Source organism: Mus pahari, chromosome 6 (assembly GCF_900095145.1).
Source record: "Mus pahari chromosome 6, PAHARI_EIJ_v1.1, whole genome shotgun sequence".
NCBI lineage: Eukaryota > Metazoa > Chordata > Mammalia > Rodentia > Muridae > Mus > Mus pahari.
Genome location: NC_034595.1, coordinates 52,510,809 through 52,532,319, shown reverse-complemented (window position 1 = coordinate 52,532,319; position 21,511 = coordinate 52,510,809). Strand labels below are relative to the sequence as shown.

The 21,511-nt window shown below is 43.4% G+C and overlaps 1 protein-coding gene across 4 annotated transcripts in view; it reads right to left on the bottom strand.

Annotated features, from left to right (window-relative positions):
• The window catches only part of Dnajc6 (DnaJ heat shock protein family (Hsp40) member C6), a 149,196-nt gene that overhangs the window by 77,648 nt on the left and 50,037 nt on the right, over positions 1 to 21,511 (bottom strand). The window contains exon 1 of one of the 4 annotated variants that reach the window (XM_021199898.2): positions 17,267 to 17,499. The exons of the other annotated variants lie outside the window; for them this stretch is intronic. Within the exon in view, the coding sequence (XP_021055557.1) occupies positions 17,267 to 17,453 (187 nt within the window). The 5' untranslated portion in view covers positions 17,454 to 17,499. Of the gene's footprint in view, positions 1 to 17,266; positions 17,500 to 21,511 lie in introns of those variants that run through there. 4 annotated transcript variants of the gene reach the window in all.

Sequence of the window (21,511 nt, the reverse complement as noted above, 5' to 3'; positions counted from 1 at the left end):
AATAAAGAAAATAATAAAATAAATAAATAAATAAATAAATAAGGAAAAAAAACCAAGAAATTCCACAATAAACTTAGAAATTCGCATTGGCTCAAATGTTAGGGAACATAGGTTCTTATGATTTTGCTGTTAATTTACTATGGAATATTGGGTAAGTGAATACTTTTGGCTTATTTCTTTTAGTTTGTCAAAATGATAAGGCCAAACCAAGTCATATCCAAGCTGTTTTTTATTCTGTGATATTGTATGATTGTGATAAGGCCTCCCACAATAAACTCTTAAGTGAACAAATGAATAAATAAAAAAAAAAGACATAAAAACATGCACTCAAGTCAAGGAAAACCGGGGACTTTGATGTCAAACAGATTGGTGTCAATGTCCTAAATGTGGTGTTACAAACAGATTTATAAAATATGACAACTGGGAGGAACCAGCAAGGTTGACAGGCATCTCTCTGCATTGTTCTTCAGAACTGCAAGGGAACATATAACTATCTCAAGAAAATGTTGGTTACACAACCAACTATAGAAAACAAAGCACTGTAAGATATAAATTCATCGTTGAAATTTAAGTAAAACACATACAGAAAGTTGGACTTACTGGTAGTCTGCCACTTTTGTAATATTTTGATCTACTTTCTTCATTTTTTAATAAGAGATGTACCTTTACAGTGATGTCTTTCTAGGTGTATGTGTGTGGGGTTGAATTAAATATATATGATTTAATTCTTCTTTATTCTCTTTGGAGATCTTATTAGCTACAACTTCCTTTAGTAATTATTGTAATGGCTATTTAATAAAACTCTATAGGTATATCTTATTTTCTTAATCACTCTCCTATTGAAGAAATGTTAGACCATTCTGGAAGATTTTCCTATTATAAGTAATTCAGATTCAAGCCTGAGTGCTGACCTTACCTGGGGCTATAGTTGACCTCGTGGCATCAAACAGGGAAGACAGAAACAAAGGAAGCAATAGAAAAATTGCTTAAGACTTGGGAATTAGATAGATAGTGTTCCTAGTCCCACTTTCTAAATGGAAGAACCAATTTTACATATAATCCTGTTTTCACCTATAAACATAGGAACCTGTTTCTAGAATTACAGCTACTGGGTGATAAATATATAAATGCCTAAAGCCCATCAGATCTCTTCCTCCTGGGACAGACAGATGATCAGGGAAGACTAGTTGCAACATACAAACGAGGGATCTTTGGAGTAGTCATATACACAGAGAAGAAAAATGAAGCTTGCCTACAGAGAGAAAGAACGGAGGATGAAGCAAACACGAGGAGAGAGAGGCAATGCCAGCAGGCTCTTAGTTCTGCCCTTTGGTCCATCTGAGGCCATGCTTTCACTGTCCTGTGGGCCTTTATCACAACTCCCTTTCTTTGGTTTAGAAATAAGACAATTGAAGAGACCACCTTCAGTATATAGACAGGGCCCTCAGTGGAGGGAAGGGACCACCCACCTATCTTCAAAATGTTTGACCCAGAATTGTTCCTGTCTAAAAGAAATGCAGGAACAAAAATGGAGCAGAGACTAAAGGAAAGGCCATCCAGTGACCTGCCCAACTTGAGATCCAGCCCATGGGCAGGTACCAAATCCTGACACTATTACTGATGCCATTTTGTGCTTGCAGACAGAAGCCTAGCATGGCTGTCCTCTGAGAGGTTCTACCAGCAGCTGATTAAGACAGATGCAGATACTTACAGCCATTCATTAGACTGAGGTGGGGAACCCCTATGGAAGAGTTAAGGGAAGGATTAAAGGAGCTGAAGGGAGGGCAACCCCATAGGAAGAAAGAACAGCAGAATCAACCCAGACCGCCTCACAACTCCCAGAAACTAAGACACCAACCAGAATGTACACGGACTGGTCCATGGTCCCAAGCACATATATAACAGAGGACTGCCTTTTCTGGCCTCAGTGAGAGAGGATTGATGCCCCAAGCAAGAGGGATGCTGGGGGGGTGGGGGTGGGGCATGAAGGAGCACCCTCATCCTCTCAGAGGCAAAGGGGAGGAGTGGTGTGGTGAAGAACTCTGGGAGGGGGGGACCATGAAGGGGGACAACATTTGGAAGGTAAATAAATAAAATAATCTAATAAAACAAAAAAGAAATAAGACAATTCAGTAACTTGTTACTTGCACCCAAAGATGAATTACTAAGACTCGAGAAAGATACAGTGATTCTTTTGCTTCTTCTTCTGTCTTACCATTCTACTTCTTCCTTTTAAAATAAAATATTCTTCCCAATTTTGTAGCGAGGTGTCTGTGCTTTACAACTACTCATTGGCTATTCTTGGGCTTGCCTTTCCCTCTAGGACTCTGTTTCCTTTCTCACTCAAAGCAAATCCACCACCCATGCATGACTTAGCTCTTGTTGAAATGACAATGAAAGAAAAAAAATAGATAAAGATGGGGACTCAATACATAGTCCATACTACCCTGCCACACTTGATAGACAGACGCTATTTCCCTTTCTCAGGCCGAGGTCCTGCCTTCAAAGGGAGTGGATTAGAAATATGGCGGTCAGACTGGCTCCAACACAGCCCTGGAGTTTTTGTTTAAAGACTAATGAGGAGTAAGCTAGCCCTCTAAAAGCAGTGTCTAGCCTCATGCCTTTAGTTTAACCAGACTCATCCTGTTTTCATGAACTTTATAAAGGCAAAGACTTGGTAAGGCTTTATTAAGTAAATGAATCTATTGCCTACCAATCAAATTTAAAAACCCTAATAAAACTTCACAAGACCTCAGAGCAGCAAGAACAATGCACTATAGATAAGAGAGTTGAGATTATATATATATTTCTTATTTTCATTATAAAAGGAACAAGACCTGGGGGTCAGGTTCAGTGGTGAGCCCTTGGCTGGCATGAGTTAGGGATCAGGCTCTGTCTTCAGCTCTGAACAAACAAAACTGACCTGATGCCAGAGAACACAGAGCCATATGCTCAAAGCTGCAAAATCTCAGCTGCGATAGCCCAAGCCTAATGGACTTACATCTTTTCTACAGCAGCACTCTGCAAAGCCAGAGTCCATCTCGAAGCCCCAACGAAGTTCCTTTTGGGTAAGTTTTCAATGTGTGACATCATCAACTTGATACATCCAAACACTTGCCCATCACCAGGTTCTTTACCTTCAATTTGTAATCACTCCTTTCCTCTCTTGGGGTTTTCCAGATGGAGCTGACATTTGAACAGATTGTGTTCTGTGAGGGGCTGCCGTCAGTCACTAGAGAAAAGTTTAGCGAATCCCAATCGCTAACCTAGCAGGTGCCAGTAACAGTCCCCCCACTATTGTAATAACAAAAGTGTATTCAGATATTTCCAAATTTTCCAGGGAGAGAATGAAAAACCAGCCCCTTCTTAAAAAGCACATAGTCTCAATATGTAGCCCAAGTTGGTATAAATGTACATTCACAGGGTACTCACATGCCAGGTTACAAGTATGGACCTAGCAATAAGGGTAGACAGGGGCAGCAATACACAGTCATACTTAAAATAGATGGTAGTTTCCCTTTCTTCTAAAAATTTCTGCCTTCCACCTTCATTTTTTCCCCTGAATTAGGCTATGCTGAGTGAGCATCCTGTGACATAGCAAGTACTACTATTGGTTGATTCCTTAAGTCGACCTTGACCACCCATCAGCCTCTTCAGCCAAGGGGCCCAGTAGTAAGTGTTCTGCAAACTTACAGCAACCCAAGGCGTTTGTAAAGTACCCCAAACATTATAAATGCCAGGGTGACTATAACAAAGAAAAGACTCAGACCCTTGGCACTAAACAGCTTTGAGAACCGTCAGAGGAGTAAATACTCCCCACCCTGCTGAAGTTCGCTTCCGGCACTTGATTAGTCACATTTACCAGTGTCCTGCACAGGGCAGGGAACTCTCTGGGGCTCTTTTCACCTGAACTTCCTGACAATTTAAAGAAAGGTGTCATCTCTTTAACAGGGTGAGAAGCAGAGGCTGAGGGGTGAAAATTAGTCCTCCAAGGCCAACACTAGTCAACAATGCCAATAGCTAGACTCCTGAACAACTGCCCGTTACAACTCCACGATCTCTTCAGGGCCACACTGAAGTGCTCCTCAAGAAAACTGGAAGCCATGATCCAAGAAGATCCACGAAGGCAAGAGAAACCTTTCTACTCAGACCCCAAGGGTTGATAAAACATCAGGACAAGACAAATGTCAACCCTAGTTACCATGGAGAGTCCAGCTGCACTTACCCGAATTTTCTAAGTTTTCTTCTAAAAAAAATATACAGATTGTGAGAGTCCACACAAATGTATCCAGATTCTCCTTATGCCGCATACGTAGGCACGTCTGCTCACTCGTGTGTGACTTACTAACGAAGTAACTAACCACCATGAGCAACAAAAGCAATTCCTGGAAACACCAATAGCTAATGTCAGTTTGGAGCTAACCATTATCACTCACCACACACTTAGCAAAGACTAAGAAGTTTGGCAACCCTCAACCTTGGCATGATATGGGAAGATAGGCATCCTCACTAGAGTGGGTACTGAGGTTCTCAGTGAAACAGCAAGCTACAAGTATGCCTTGCCTGTGTTCCTCTGGTTTGCAAGTCTGTTTTCCCACAGGTACAGCAGACAGAGGAAAATGATATGCCTGTTCTACAGATGCTATTGTAGTTTGTATATGCGTATTCAAATGCCATACTATACTCCATAAATATGTATAAAAATGTGCGTAAATTAATAACATTTTTAAGTATTCCTATCCCCGATTGCTATCTATCCATAGAGATCATAGCAGTCACTAGAGAAAGTGGGGTACATCCTTAGGGCCTAATGTGGAACATTCCCTAGGATATCATGCTAAATAAAATTTGAGCTTTTACCGCAGCACATATGGATTCTAGGACACACAGGAGTAAATGAACTTATATATGTGCATAGCCGTGAGGGAATAAGCATGTGTTTGTGGGCTGGCTTGCACACTTCTGTATATGCATGGATATTTTTCTAAGTGAATGCAGAAACCTATAATGTTGGGACTAGGACTGGGAGAAGGGAACTGGGTTTTTATTTTCACTTTTTTATAATTATCTGGATTGTTTTAAATGTCATTTTCATGAACATGCATATGTCATATTATAAAATAAACCAGGCTTGAGGGGGCCGGGGAAAGGAGAAGAGGTCCCAGTTCCTGTGCAATGGGGTAAGGTATGAAAACAAAGCCAGACATGAAATAGAGCATGCATCTGTTACAACTGCTCACAAAACAAGACAGTGAATTCCCCGGCCTCTGTGCCAGTGACAGGCGCAATGGAGACAGTACTGTCCTGGCACATTCAGAGACAAAGTCAGACTCCTGTCCTACTTGGGGGCTTCAGTGGCTTCATTTTAAAATAAGGAGATACTGTGGAAATTCAGCTATACTTTTAAGACAACCTTCCAATTTTCCTGGCAGTTGAAACCCAATTTTCTGTCCCTCCAGCTGATGTATCATAGCCACAGGACGCCCGGGATCTTGACTCTCTTTGGCAGACCTCTATCCAGCTCATTATGTCCGAGGGTCTAAGTGTCTTCCTCTTATATCATGGTCACACCATTCTCTCCATCTCCCCACTGTAAGATCTACACACGACAGGGCACATGATGATGATGATGATGATGATGATGATGATGATGATGATGATGACGATGGAGAGCCAGCTAAGGAGAGCAGCTATGCACATAGTGGGTAAGAGAGTTCTGTGGGACACCTCTCTATCTTCCACTCCACTTTGTAATAGTAAGCATTCTCATTTCAAAAGAGCCGATCTGAGGAATAACAAGGAAAGACGGGTCCAGTCTGACTAAAGAATAGAACCCAAACACCCTAAATCAAGTCAGCCTTAAAGTTCATCTCTGTGCATGGGGGAGAGCGATGGAGATGGGCACAGTGAGGGCAAAGGATAATGCCGTTTATGTCTGAAGATGCCATAATACCATTTCTTTACAAGCTAAGCAAAGCAAGTCTAACTCTAAAGTCACGTGCCTCTCACCCCAGCACTCAGTAGTCCGAGGCAGAAGGATCATAAAGCTAGCCTGGGCTACATAGTGAAAGCATGACTTTTAATGTGAGTTTGTGTTAGTTACCAGCTATCTGTAAAACCACATGGTTTTTTAACCAAGCAGTGAGCATCGTGACCATCTTAGCTTGGGCAAGCACACTATAACACAGTCATGAGTCGGCCTCACAATGCCGCTCTCAGACTATACCCAGGAAGCACAGTGCAGCCACTGAACCCGCTCTGCCTGCTACTGTTTCTCCTGCCTGCCTTTGTTAGCTTCTTCCATGTTAGTGCGAAGCTTATTTGTCTCCTCTGAGTCGAGTCAGCATTCCTGACCCACCACACTGAGCCAGGCCTTCCCTCCTCCCAAAACTGAGTTCTTTCTGAACATACCATATAGCCATCTATCCAGCCCTAGGGAAGTTCATAAAAGCCAAAGTCTTCTCTGTCTTGACCTCCTCAGCATCTCCAGCTTCTCCGTAGCAAAAAAGAAGGCAAGAGATGTCTAGGAATGAGTAAATGACTGTAAAATGGACATCCCTCGGTTGAATAACTTCTTCAAGATGGTGGCTTATAAATGTCAAAGCCAGAACTTAGAGTTGCTGATTCATAATACGCTGGTGTGTGCCACCTTTTGTATATAATACAAATACACACACACACACACACACACACACACACACACACACACACACACACACACACACACACACACACACACACACACACACACACACACACACACACTTGAGTCTGCACCAAGTCTCCCAGACATATTGACTCTCTCACTGGGAGGAAGGATGGAGACAAGGTAGGAAAAGGGGAGTGAAAGAAAGAAGAAAACAGACAAAAGGTAGAAACAGAAGAAGAAAGAAACGAGAAAGCCGAAGATGGAGAAGGATGGAGAAAGAGGAAGAAAAAAGGAGGGTAGGACCATAGAGCATGGAGAGAAAGAAAGAAGAACTAGAAGAAAGAGAAATAAGAACAGCTGTTCCACTAAGATTTTGCCACAAAGTTCATACAGCCAAATACTGATTGGCACAATCAGTCCTTGACAACCTCTAGGATCAGGGTTTGTTCCCATAGAAACCAAGAATCCCTATTCTCAATAACCATCATACATCTATCTTCCTCTGGCATCTGATCCTTCTTGCTGTGACTCCATCACCAAGCAAGGAAGCAAGCAGAACCCCATGCTCACCTAGAGATAGTAAACCAAGGGCAGCCAGCCAGCCACCCTGCACCTGCAGCCGGTGCCACAAAACTCAGTACCGGCATCCCCACCTATCAGCCCTGGTGGGCCCAGGGATTCTCTTTTTAGTAAGTAGGGTGAGCAGAGGTGGGCTGGAAGCCAGCGTAACCTTTAAGAACTCTCAAGAGGTAGTTTAGATGATAACCTACGGGACTGGAGACCCAGGCTGGGGCAGTGCCAGCTGGCTGGGCATGAAGGGGCAGAGCTAGAGTCAGAGCAGAGGAGAAAGCAGATTGCTGGGGAGCGTGTGGGCTCAGGGAAGGCAGCAATTCCAGCTGGCCTGGCAGTGGGAAACAAGGGAGCTTCTAGTCTGGTGGGATGCGCTCCTTTCCTTCTCCATCCATTGATGCATGTGTGTGTGTTTCTGCTCAGCTTCAGCATTCTCAGGCAAGTCCACTATTACCCTGCACACCCACCTCCCGATTCTAATGTGGTTTCTGTCCCAGCAGAGTTCTCTGGGAGGTGGCTACCCATGCACACCAACACTCCTGCCAGCTCTCAGGCGCAGCTCCACCCTGCAGAGCATTAACAGTCATTTTCTGCATTTGCAGAGTTAACTCCACTCATGCAATAAGTAGTCTGGCTATGTCCCTGGCAGTGGCCTTGGAACTGTTAATACTACACACAGTTCAATTTTCATTTAGTCTCTATCTCTAATTCCCTTTAATAGTATATCTGGATGAATTATTGAAATAAGATAGTTTAGATCTAGATTAGGGCCCGTGATATAAAGCAATTAGAGGCAGAAGAATTTTCCAGATCCCTTGGCACAAGTTATGAAATTCTCTCATTCCTTGAAGCATGAAGGACATACTCTATAGACACTAGAATACTTCATTAAATTTTCCGGGTTAAGTCTCAGGAAGAATGGTTTCATGCAATTTAGGTTTTCCCTAACTTACAAATCTCGCGGGAAAGAAACACATAATTTTATCTCCAGGATTCTTTTCTTTACTAAAGTCCCAGCTTTTCTCAAAAAGAAAAAGAGAAGGTAGCTCTGGAGAGCGATGCAGACTGTAAAATAGCGTGCCATGCCTGACTGTGGATAGCCACAGTGATATGCAAAACTTCTAATAGGAAACGTGAAAAATGGCGGAGACTTAAAGTCTGTGCTAATGACTAAGTAATACTCAGGTCTGTGGATAAAAGTCACCTCTGACTAAGACAGAGAGTGAAAGAAGAAACAGAAAAGGGGGGATATGGATGGGAGGGAAGGGGGGAGGGAGGGAGGGAGGAGAGAAAGGAGAGAGGGAGAAAGAATCCTTTAAATTATTATTTTTCTATTTACAAAAAGCCACCCATATTGTAAGGCAAACAATAGGCTGCAGTTTTTTGGTCAGAACTTTTTTGGTCTTCAGATAAACGGTTTACTCCATTTTTATACTAGGAAGATCTTGAGAGTCTGGATGGGTCTTAACCATCTTCCCTCCCTGGAACTCTTGCACATAAAAAATGTTCATTATTGAACTGATAGAGCTTTCTGCCATAATTTCATTTAAGCCTGGCCTCATTTCTGATCAGATCTAGCCGTATACTTATTTTTAGGCTCCGCTGGGCACTTTCCATTATAAATGCCCTTTTTAAAAATTCAAAATCTGCCCATGCTTTCTTTCATTCAACAAGTATTCGCCGGGCTGTTAATAAATGCTAAGCAATGAAGAGAACACAATGAGAATAAGCCTCCCTCTGAACTTTACCTACAGCCCAACCAGAGGCAGACCAGGCAGTATATCATGGCCGTTCAGGGAAGGCCAGGCTGATGGGGCGCTGGGACCCTGTCTACCACAGGCTGGACAGAACCCAAAGGCATCTGAAGAGTAGAAGCAATGATAGAAAGGAGTATCCAGATGGCTCTGGAATAGGATGCTCAGAGCCAAGGGGCAAGTGTTTGCAGCGGCTTAGAAGACAGGGGTAGCATGCTCCAGTCTGGATCAACAGCAAGTGCTGTCAGGCTGTACTCAGAGACCACACGCTGGGCTGCCCGTGTCCAGTTCAGAACATCGTGGCTTTGATCCTCAGAGCACTAAGGATCCATTTTCCTTGGCAAGATATTATTCCATAAATCTTAGAAACCTGCACCAATTATGTTAGTCTCAAAGTGTCCTCTCAGGCCTTAATCAGCCCTATCCCACACTGCTTCAGTTTGGTCTCCGCCATTCCTGCAGTTTAAAGATCCTTTATATTCTGCTGAAGGGACCCTGATATTGCGGACTCTTGTGAGGCTATGCCAGTGCCTGGCAAACACCGAAGTGGATGCTCACAGCCAGCTATTGGATGGAACACAGGGTCCCCAATGGAGGAGCTAGAGAAAGTACCCAAGGACCTGAAGGGGGCTGCAACCCTGTAGGTGGAACAATAATATAAACTAACCAGTACCCCCTGAGCTTGTGTCTCTAGCTGCATATGTAGCAGAAGATGGCCTAATCGGCCATCATTGGGAATAGAGGCCCCTTGGTCTTGCAAACTTTATATGACCCAGCACAAGGGAAGGCCTGGGCCTAGTAGTGGGAGTGGGTGAGTAGGGGAGCAGGGGCGGGGGGGGGGTATAGGGAACTTTCGGGATAGCATTTGAAATGTAAATAAAGAAAATAATAATAGTAATTAAAAAAGTAGATTGCAAAAGAAAAAAATAAAGATCCTTTATGTTATATGTAAATAAGGACGACATATCTGTCATGGTGGAGGAGTTTCAGCGTGAAAAACAACCACATCCACTGCAGTCCCTTCAATCACTTACCCCACCTGGCCTCAGAGAAAGAGGCAGACAAAGAAAACTCACCACAAGCCTTCCTTTGCAGTTTGAAGGGCATTTCTCTTGTGTTCTGCTCCCTGAAGAACAAGGGAAGCCTACATAATCAGAGAGAACTAGCTTAACCCCTCTGTACCCCAGTTACCTCAAATGCAAGAAGGAGAGAACAATTGTTCTCTACCTTAAGCAGCTTCTTTTTATTTGAGACTGCATTTTTTTTCCATTAGCTATTTGGTTACCACTCAAAGAAATGCTTTCACCGTGACACTTCCATACATATTATACGTAGTTCTCATTCTTCGCTCTACTGCCCTGCCCCCGGGCCCCCCTCCCTGTCTTGCTAGTTACCTCATCTGGTGTCAAAGATACCCTGGCCATTGTCCTCTCTTATTTCCCACCACCCATTCCTTTAAGCATCCCTCCCCATCACAGGCCACCTTTTCCTTTCACGTCCTACATTTATAGAAGGAAAACGTGCAATGTTTGCATTGATTCTCACTCTCTTTTTGCTTAACAAGATGGTCTTCAGTTCCATCCATTAAAGTGTAATAAAATCACCCTGTAAAATGAACAACAAACTTTCTTCTTCTTTACAACTTACTAATATTATGGTGAGTGTGGGTGTGTGTGGGTGGGTGCGTGTGTGTGTGTGTGTGTGTGTGTGGTGTCACAATTTTTAATCCATTCATCTGTTTATGGACATGTCTGTCATAGCTATCAAGAATATCAAGAATAATATATGGACTGGGGAGATGATTTGGTTGGTGAAGTGCTTCCTTTACAAGCATGAAGACTTGAGTTCAAATCTTGAGAACTCATTTTTAAAAAAGGCTGGGCAGGTTGGCATATGCAATAGCAAAGTGGGTAGAAAAGACAAAGTTAGTCACTGGCTTGGAACTTGACTAAGTTTTCATTAGTTGTTTGACCAGCACACAAAGAAATGTTTTCATTGTGACATTTCCATACATATTACACTTTGTTCTTGTTCCTCCCTCTACTGCCCTACCCCATGACCCGTCTCCCTGTCTTGCTAGTTCCCTTACCATCCCACATATAGTTCTTTGGAACTTAGTCAGGTCCCAGGCCAGTGAGAGACCCTGCTCCCAAAGGTAGAAGACTCCTGAGGAATGGCATCTGAGGTTGTCCTCTGACCACAACATAAGCATGCACACATGTACACATCTGCATCTATCCATACATACACACACAAGAGTAGTGCAGCAATACATGGCTGTGCAAATATCTCTGTATTGAGAATGTTGACTTACATTCCTTCAGATCTGCACCCACGAGTGGTGTAGCTGGGTCCTGTGATAGCTTTGCTGTTAGGCTTCTGATCTCCATAGCAACAACACCAGTTTACATTCCTGCCAAGTGGTAATAGGGCTTCCTCTCTCTACTCTCTTGCCTGCATTTATTGTCATTTCTCCCCTACATAAATTTTATGAAGGTTAAAAAAAGTACCATATGTATTTAGCATGATGCTTGAATCATATCCATTCTATCATTAAGCATTACTGATTATTATACAACACATATATAACTTCAATAAAATTTGAATTGCATTTTAGTACAATTTTAATGTTACGTACAAATTTGTATAATATATATTACGTACACACTAATTACATGCTGAATGTTCCTTTAAAATGTCACGTTTTAATTTTTTATTGTTTACATGCCTTAGTACAGGCATGCCCTTGTCATAGCATGCATGGGGGGGGGGGTCACAGGACAACCTTGAGGAATTGGTTCTCTCTTTCCACCTTGTTTCTGCCACAGTCTGCTCCAAGCTACTTGTCCAGCCTCCTGTCTCTAAGTGCTGTGATTACAGATGTGTGCCACCAAATTTGACTTTTTACCTGGGCCCCCCCAGAAACAGGCATAAGGGTTGACTCTGAGGCAAGAGCCGTAGAGACCAGAGACGAGACAGATTACTTTCCATTTTTTCATTTTGTTCCCGTCTGTAGTCTTTAGGTTTTTTTTTTTTTAAACCAGAGCCATTTATAATAAAAAATTGAGGGAAAATCCTGTTATGTCAAATCAAAACTATGAATTATTCTCTAATATAATAATAATAATAATAGTAATATGGAAATGACTTGAGTGGAAAATAAAGAGGTGAAGAAAGTGGATTTGATTAACCTAGAAAAGAGACCATGCCAAGAGAAATCTCCATTCCCAAGGCGTCAAAAGTCACCATGTAAAAAAGGGATTGAATTTGTTTTGTAACCAAAGAACAGAAAGGTTATTTTTACCTCCCAACACAGAAAGGACTCTGCTGACCAGAGCAGTCCAAAGATAGACGAAAAATGTGCTCTGTGGAAAGACAAAAAGTGTATTCTGTGGGGCTAAGGGGCTGGGCTTCAGAAGGTCTCCTTGACAGCGGATTTGGAGGCCCCATCAGGAGCATGCAGCTACTTGCACATCCTTGACCCTGACCAAAGGTCTCCTTGACAGCGTATTTGGAGGCCCCATCAGGAGCATGCAGCTACTTGTACATCCTTGACCCTGACCAAAGACTCACCCTCCCCTATCAGGGGAGCTTGTCCTCTTTAGCTGACAAGCCACGTGGAGTAGGATGTGCATGGAGAGGTGAGGGAGGATATGGACAGCCGGATCAGACAAATCAACCACAGTGATCAACTGGCTGAAGATATCACAGCCACTGAGCTCACATCCAGGCAAGTTCAGCTCCTAGGACTCTCCTTCCAAGTCCAAGAGGTCTGGCAGCCCTCACCATTAGAAATTTGAACATATTTGGCTCATTACCTACCCCTTAACTAGTGCATATTCAGCCACAAATGAATAAATTACAGATGAAATGTGCCTCTAAATTATAAAGTCCCTACATGGTTTTAAATACAAAAGACCATTACCTATATGTTTACATCTATGAAGTATGAAGTTATCCAAATAAATATTTCAGGACACTAAAACACAGGTCAAAATGTAAAATACTGGGCTGGAGAGATGGCTCAACAGTTAAGAGCACTGACTGTTCTTCCAGAGGTTCTGAGTTCAATTCCCAGCAACCACATGGTGGCTCACAACCATCTGTAATGTGGTCTGACACCTTCTACATGTATGTCTGAAGAAAGAAACAGTGTACTCATGTGCATAAAATAAATATTTTTTTAAAATGTAAATACTATATTTAAATACTCTGAACATAGTATTTACTAAAGACAACTTTTATTTCCCAAAAAATTTTCCCACTCAATTTTAATAAGTATTTTAGCATTCTCCCTGTATTAGTCCTTTTGCATCACCGTTACAACATGCCTGCTATAATCTACTTACAAAGGCAAAGGCTTTATCTAGGCTCACGCTCTCAGTGGTTTTGGTCCATCGTGGCAGGGAAAATGTGGTGGAGCAGATCCCCTTTCACCATAGCAACCAGGAAGTGGAGAGAAGGAAAGGGCTGGCCCAGGTGAGACCACCAAAGGTGGAGCCATGAAAGGTACTATGTGGCCCACTTCCTCCAGACAACCGGTACCTCCTAAATCCTCCCCCATTCCCAAACAGCACCAACTATCTAACACATGAGTCCATGAGAAACATTTCAGATTCGAATCATAAAACTTCATTATCTTTGTTCTTTTCAATTTCACTAATATATTCCAGATTTTAAGAGGACTGTCTTTTATAGCCTATAGGTATGAACTTGGTTTGAACTTAATCAGCTCAATCTAAATAATTTGACTTCTGTGGGTTTTATGAGTTCAACCTTCCCTGGAAGGCAGATTGTACACAAGAGAAATATGAAGTTTCTCAAGCAGTGTAGCGGGACAGCCCCAGCACCGGGGACCTGACAGGATCACTGGGAGACTGCTCTGGACCCTAACACTTAAGAAGCTGTTGAGTTAGAAAATTATTACAGACCTCAGAACAGCTGTCTCTCTTTCCTTTGAAAACAGATGGAAAATCAAAGTAGAAAACATTACTGGATTTCAACAATCAGTTGGCACTCTGCCTACACAGAAAGTCATTTTAGTTCAATGGAGGAAAACTCAGCCCAGAAGACCGATGGCATGATGGCACATCTGTAAGCTCAGTGTTCGGAAGCTGAGGCCAGAGGACCACTGCATGTCTAAGCCCAGCCTGCTCTATCTATATAGTGAATTCTAGGCCAGCCAGGGCTATGTTTTGAGACCCTATCTCCAAACCAAACAAAACTAGCAAGGTGAGGCGGGAGGTAAAATTGCTTGCTACCAAGCCTGAAGGCCTGAGCTTGAACCCTGGGATCTACATGGTAGAAGGAAAGAATTGACTCCTGAAAGCTGTCTTCTTATCTCCATATATGGCGCTTGAGCACACACACACACACACACACACACACACACACACACACACATGCACATAAAGACACACAGATACATACAAATAAAAATTTGAATAAAAGCAATAATTTTCAAAAGAAAAAAAAAAGAAGACTAGAGACCCTTGGTAGCTCCTTTTCATTTGGCAAGTTTCCATCATCATCATCATCATCATCATCATCATCATCATCATGCCGTAATTAGGGAGCACACAAAGAGCAGGGTCTAGAAAGTTTGCAACTCCAGCCATATTGCTTTGAGCTTCAGCTAAAGCTGCATGTTAAGAATGTCTACTTGTGGGCTGGTGAGATGGCTCAGTGGGTAAGAGCACCCGACTGCTCTTCCGAAGGTCCGGAGTTCAAATCCCAGCAACCACATGGTGGCTCATAACCANCCNTAACAAGATCTGACNCCCTCTTCTGGAGTGTCTGAAGACAGCTACAGTGTACTTACATATAATAAATAAATAAATCTTTAAAAAAAAAAAAAAAAGAATGTCTACTTGTTTTTCTCTTTTGCAACTGAGGAATGGCAGACTTTAAATGTGGGGTTTCCAGCTGAAAACAATAGTTCTGAGGTCCCCCGCCCCAATTCTCAGGGCACACAGACAGGTGCTACTACCTTTCTATGTGACAGCATTCTTGAAAATAAGGTAAATGTCCAAGAGTTCTGTATAAATTGCCACACACGTGTAAGGTACTATTGAGATTAAGTTTTCCATTTTCTACAGGAACATCCACATAGTGTTCCAATTCAAAAACATTCCTGTCAGAACAAAGCCCCATGAACCAACCTCCTATCCAGTAAGTATACCTTGTCATACACAATCAGCCAGATAAATGGGCAGATGACTGTTGCATTAGAAATGATCTATGTGTTTAATTAAATACCCTAACAAATGGATACAGTGACACAGCATGGGCCACACACTTTGAGCCTCTTAGACAAAAGACTATAATTAGGCAAGACATACAGTTGTACTAGGAAACAAATATGGTTCTCAGAATCTAATCCCTCATCCAAACCAGACATTATCACTCTTAACTATGTTCTCAATCGAAAATATGCATCCTGTCATCAGTTGTACCAGCCAGCTGCAGCCAAGCCAAGGCCCTCCCCTCAGCAGAGGCAGGAGAGAACAGATGTGGCAGGGAGCCTCCAAGAGGGATGGGGGAGGGGGCTCTTGAAACAGTTCCATGAAGTTGAAGAGACACCTGGCAACAGTACTTCAGCCATAACTATATCTTCTTCCCACCCCCACGGTTTAACAAGAAGTTTCATTGTTCTCTCCACCTACTGAAAAACCTGATTTAGTAGGTGGAAGAAAGGCCAGTCCTCTGAAGTACAGGACCTAACTAAGTCTTCTGTGTTAGAATGGCTGTCCCTACCAAATGATAACCCACCAGAGGCCCAAAAGACTGTATTCTCTACTGAATTCTCCCACAAAGTTTAATCCTGTGTTTGGACATCACTTGGCCCAGGAAATATATTTTTTTCCCATGAAAAATGTTTTTCTCCTATATTGTATCAATACTCAAAAAAAAAAAAAAATCCCATGCCTGAAATGATTGTTGAGAAACCACGCATGGACTCCTATCTTCACACTCCTGATATGGGCCTCCTTTCTCTGCACTCATTTGGAATGGGTTCATGTCAACTATTTCCCAGTGTTTCTCCAAATGACCATGGGTCAGAGTACAAGGATCTCTTAAAGACTTGAAAGAGGGCCAGGAGATAAATAGCATTCATGTACCATAGATCTAGACAGGCACAGCTCAAATAACCGAGCATAGCATTGCTCCCCCGACCCTGAAAACAGCAGTCCACTAGGAGCAATGTTAACTGTATCTAAGATGGTCCGAGAGAACCTCCTACCAGTACCCTCTTTGATTTAAACCAGAGCTTAACTAGGAAACTCCTTTCAAACCAGAACAACCAAATATCTGGGGATAGTATTTCACTTTCAGGAAGACAGAAATAGAAAATGATAGCCCAAGGAAAGACATTACACAATTAAAATCCACAAGTGATTATAAAGTGAAGGAATAAAATCCTACTTGGTTTCATCCCAACATGACTCCCACCAGAGTCCTTTGCTGCCCCAGTATTAAAGCCACACAAAGGTAGAGCCGGCCCCTGTGGTTCCCATCCTGGAAAAGTACACAAACAGCCCTTACACAAGTCTTTGGACAGCAGGGATTCCTGGATGACTGTTTTGATACACAAATCGCTAACTGTCAGGGAGTCTGAGAGGTCTGTAACTCATTAAAACATTTTCTGAGACTTGCAAACACAGATACAAAGTTTAGAACCAACTCCCTATATGAGGAGCTTTAAGAAATTTTAGCATGCAAAAAAGAAGATCAAAACCAACAACAGAGGAAACAAATTGCATTGTGTAAAGTGTAAGGGCTGTGTTGTTAAACAGGGCTCTTGATCCCAGGTAAAGCCTTCCGTGGGAGAAAGGAAACATTAACCCTAGAGGATCGTTTAGACGCGGCAGAGCTTTACATAATTGTAAATAACAGCAGCCATCAGGGGAACAACTGGTATAAACGCGGTCTGCAAACAGCAAAAGCACCAAGCATTTCTCCTTCACCTCGGCTCAGACAGCTGGGCGGAGAAACCAGCCACCTCGCCTCACGGTGCCACCCTCCCCTGGCTCCCCTCACTCCCTTCCCCTCCCCTCCCTTCCCTCATCTCCCCGCCCCCAGCTGGTGCATTCAGCAGCCTAGGGAGATTAAGAGGTGCTCGCTAATGTCACCGAGCCTCCAGACGGATCTAACGTTTCTTAGCTCCCTGGACCAAAGAAATTAGAGACGTTACACCCTGTGGTATTAGATGCCATGGCCTACAACCCAGCCTCTCCTAGCCTGGACCGGGGATGTGCACCGGGCCGAAGGACTGCGCCACAGCGGCCGCTACCTGAGCTGTCCGTGGTACTGGCGCGGTGCGGAGGCTGCCGGGCGGGACTACGCACCGCGCCCGCGGTCGCCCTCTGCGTGCCAGCCGCCGCGCCCCGTGCGCTCGAGTCCCCGTGACTGTCCACCAGCTGCAAAGATTCATAACCATCGCTGCTGGTCTTTTTCCGGTAGCTCCCGAGGAGGCTCATGGGCAAGCCCGGAGAAGAGGGGGAAGAAAAAAAAATCAACCTGGGAAAGGAAGGGGGAGGGGAAGACGGGACAGACTAAGAAAGGGATGAAAAAAAAAAAAAAAAAACAATAATAATCAAGTGCCCGACATGACGCGAAGAGGAGGGAAAGAAGGGAGCGGCCACCAGGAAGGGCTCTGCAGCCACCGCCCCGGGCACAGCGCACCCAACCGGCCCAGGCCACCCGTAGGCTGGACAGCGCCCGAGGAAGTGTAGGTGTAGCCGGGTAATAGCCTGGCAGCTCCCGGAGTGGCTGGAGGGGGAGGGAATAAACAGAAGAGAGTAAAGGAGGGGAGAGTCGTAGGGAGGGAGGCTGAAAGCGGAAAACGGGGCGGGGCGGGATGGGGAGGGGACCACGACAACGCGGAGGGAGGGGTGTGTCAGCGCGGCCGTGCTTCAGAAAAAAAGGGGAGAAGGTGTCTCGGGCCTTGGAGACCAGGCACCCTTGGAGAGAGAGTCAGGCACGCCCATTTCATGTAACTCAGCTGGTCTTTGTTGGAAGATTCGGCAAGTGAAAAAAACGCCTGGGTTGATCGACCTGGTGGACTGGGTTGTAACTCCAGTAGGAGGGGAAAAGGAATCTGTTGATGGCAGGCCATCTGTGTACCCAGAGCGGGCGGAGCGGCATTTCTGCACGCTCCTGGCACGGGACGAGCTGTGGATGTGAAAGCTGGCTAAAAGGGGTAAGGGAGCCAGGGCCAGATCTATTCAGCAACTATGTCCTGTACACTTCCAGGCTTCTTATCGTTTACCTTGGAACAAGGAGAAAGAACTCCTCAACTCAATTCCTCAAGCTGGCTTTAAGGATGTCTGGGAAGAGAAATATATCAGATTTTCTTTCCATCCTCTAGCCTCACCCGTCATTTTTCTTTTATAGTTGTAGGCAAGAAAAACAGCCATTATCAGAGGGGGTCTGTTACAAAGTTAATTAGCAGCAGGGCCAAGGCCCTCTTCTTGAAGAAGGCTCTGCAAGCCCATGTGCCTAGCTGTCCACTTGTGATTTTTGTATTCTCAAATAATCCCCCGGCACTGTGTGAGTGTCAGGCCTTGACAATCTAGATATGAACTGTGTTCAGTCTCAGAATGAAATCACCCGAAGCTTGTTCTTACCTGATAGTATCTCAGAAGGCTCCCTCCTCAGCTCAGGTGAAAGACCAAATAAAAATGTTGACTTAAAAGTATCATTTTCCTCTCCTAGCACTTGGATAAACTGAGGAAAAACCTTTCAGATGCACTCTGACATTTTCCTGTGATAGGAGAAGAAAAAGTGCACACATGTGCTGTGCATGGGGGCAGGGCACAGGCAGAGGAGTGGCAGCCTGACCTGCTTTGTTGGCTTACATAGTTGTCTCTTGCTGTTATTATTTTGATCACATCAGGACACACAAATCAAATGACAGCAATTAAGAGTCTTCTATCCAGATCATCTGGAACCTAAAGTTCCCTAGAAACTCCAACTCCTCATAAGCCTAAACTCAACAAACTAACTGCTTGACAACCATTTTCTTCTTCAAAGATCGCACAGACTCATGGGTAGAGAAGGAGTCAGAAGAGGTCAAATATGCGGGGTGCTAGACCCTTTCATCCCTTCACTTTCTGTCCTGTGTGTTCCCCTCTGTTGAGATGCAGTAAGGCCAGAAGCAAAATCCAGAGCTCCTGCTTGCTTATAATAACTTTGAATGGTAGCAGGAAAAGCTGAAATATGATTTTAAACACAGGCTCTTTACTTTCAAACATGTTAAGTCTTGAGCTATTTTGGTTACTTCATTGAAGCAATAACTTTTAAAATCTAGTAACAAAATAGTTTCCAGTGGCATTTAATAATCTCTTTCTGTACTTTCTCAATTCATTACTGACCACCAGGGAGCACAAACGTCTAGTGTCCATTATGTGCCTTAGAAGATGCTGGTTGTATGGTCTGAGAGTGAAAACTGTTATTTTCAAAAGGAGCTCTTCGGACTATTTTTGCTACACGTCAGAATTGCAGACATACTGGTGGCAAAGAAACTGACACATATGCCTTTGTATTTTTGGATATCTATCTCCCAAGTTTGCAAAGCATGAATGGGCTAGACAGCATCTCCCCCCACTTATTGCTTTTCTGGGATGGAACTCCAAATAGACTGGACCAGAATCTCAAAGATGGTAATCAAGGGATGTACCACCCCTGGTTCATATTATTTTATTTTTTAGCTTTATACTTAACATAAAAATAAATCAATCAGAATAACTATTAATATTTCTACAAAACTGGTATGTAATGAAAACAGGATTCTACACTGTCTAGATTTATTTATAACAGTCTAAAAACTAGAGTCTGGGGACTAACTTGGAACATCTACCAACTTAACTCTAATAGGTTCCTTAAAGTCTCACTTCCCCATGAAGATAGTTCTGCTCTGCACTGCCAAGTGTTTTGCCTATGATAACTAGTATGTTGTAGCTAAAGAAATAATTAAACAGCACTTAACATAGCTTATCTATACTAAGCATATAAATGTTTCCTGTTGTCACTGCGCTGGTCTATCTTCAAGCAAAGTTCTATCCTGTACTTTTGCAAGCCTGGTTCCTCCCATGCACACAGCTGACAGGAACACTAAGTATTCTTGACTCCAGAAATAGAAGATAGAAAGTTACCTGTGTTGCTAGTAAGACCTCGCGGGGGGGGGGGGGCTGGGTGGAGAGAGGGCTCTGCTGTTATAGGGCTTCCTCCTGAGCAGAGAACCTGAGTTTACCATCAAAGTGTGGGTGGGGGAGAGTTAGAAAATCAGGCATAGTGGTTAAAGTTAATCCCAGCACTGGGGAAGTGAAGAAAGGAGAAACCCTAAGATTCTCGACCAATGAGAGACTCTGTATAAACAAAACCAAAACGTTGGGTGGACCACACCTAAGAAAACACAGCAGAAATCAAGATCAGCTACTAGCGACACACACACACAGACACACACACACAGACACACACACACACACATATTAATGATGAGAACCTGGGATTTGGAAAGGGAGGAAGTATTGTAAAAGCAAAGCCTACTCTGCTCTTTCCCAAGATCAAGACTGATTCATAGAGGATGCAGAGATGGCTTAATGTTCAAGAGCACTTGCTACTATTTCAGAGCACTGGAGTTTGATTCCCAGCAGCTATGTTGGGCCAAAGACAATTAATTGTCTATAACTCTAAGGGATCAGATGCCCTCTTCTGCCTTCCACATACACTCAGATACACACACAAACAAAAAGAAAATACAATTGCCAAGTATGGTAGTACACACCCTTAACCCCAGAATGTGAGGCAGGTGGATCTCTGTGAGTTCAAGGCCAGCCTGGTCTATATAGTGAATTTCAGGCTAAGCAAAGATACACCACCGGAAGATCATACCTTGATTGATAAATAAATAAATAAATAAATAAATAAATAAATAAATAAATATTCAATGAAAAGTAACAGCTTGCTCCATAATCTATTTATCTCAAGAATAAAATATCACATATGAGGATAGACTCAAAGGATTGGCTGTCCCCGGTAGGGTGAGTCTTCGGTTGCTTTTACTAACTCCATGGTGAGTGTCCACATAGAGATGTTCAGGAGCTGGGTCTCCCTTCGTCCATACCTGCAACCAAACATTCTTTCCTCACAGCAAATGCCCCCCACGTTTTGCAGTGAGGCCATAGAGAAAAGGTAAGTTAGGACTATGCCAGACTGGGCCGGATTATTCCAGTCTGTACTAGATTGTCCCTGACTGTGCCAGACTGTGCCACCCTTCCACTTTGGGGAATGAGGGTAGAGACTGAGGGTCTGGAACCAAACCACTCAGCCATGAGTTCCAGGCCCTCACCTAACCTGTCTTACTTTTCCCCTGGAAAAGGAACATATTTCCATTACAACACAGTTGAAGTGAGAATTAAATGATTTTTTTAAGTGGTTTTTTTTTTTTTTTTAATGTAGGTATATGTGTGGATGCCATTGAGTGCAGAGGCCAGGAAAGAGCATCAGATTCCCTGGAGCTGAAGCTATGAGTTGT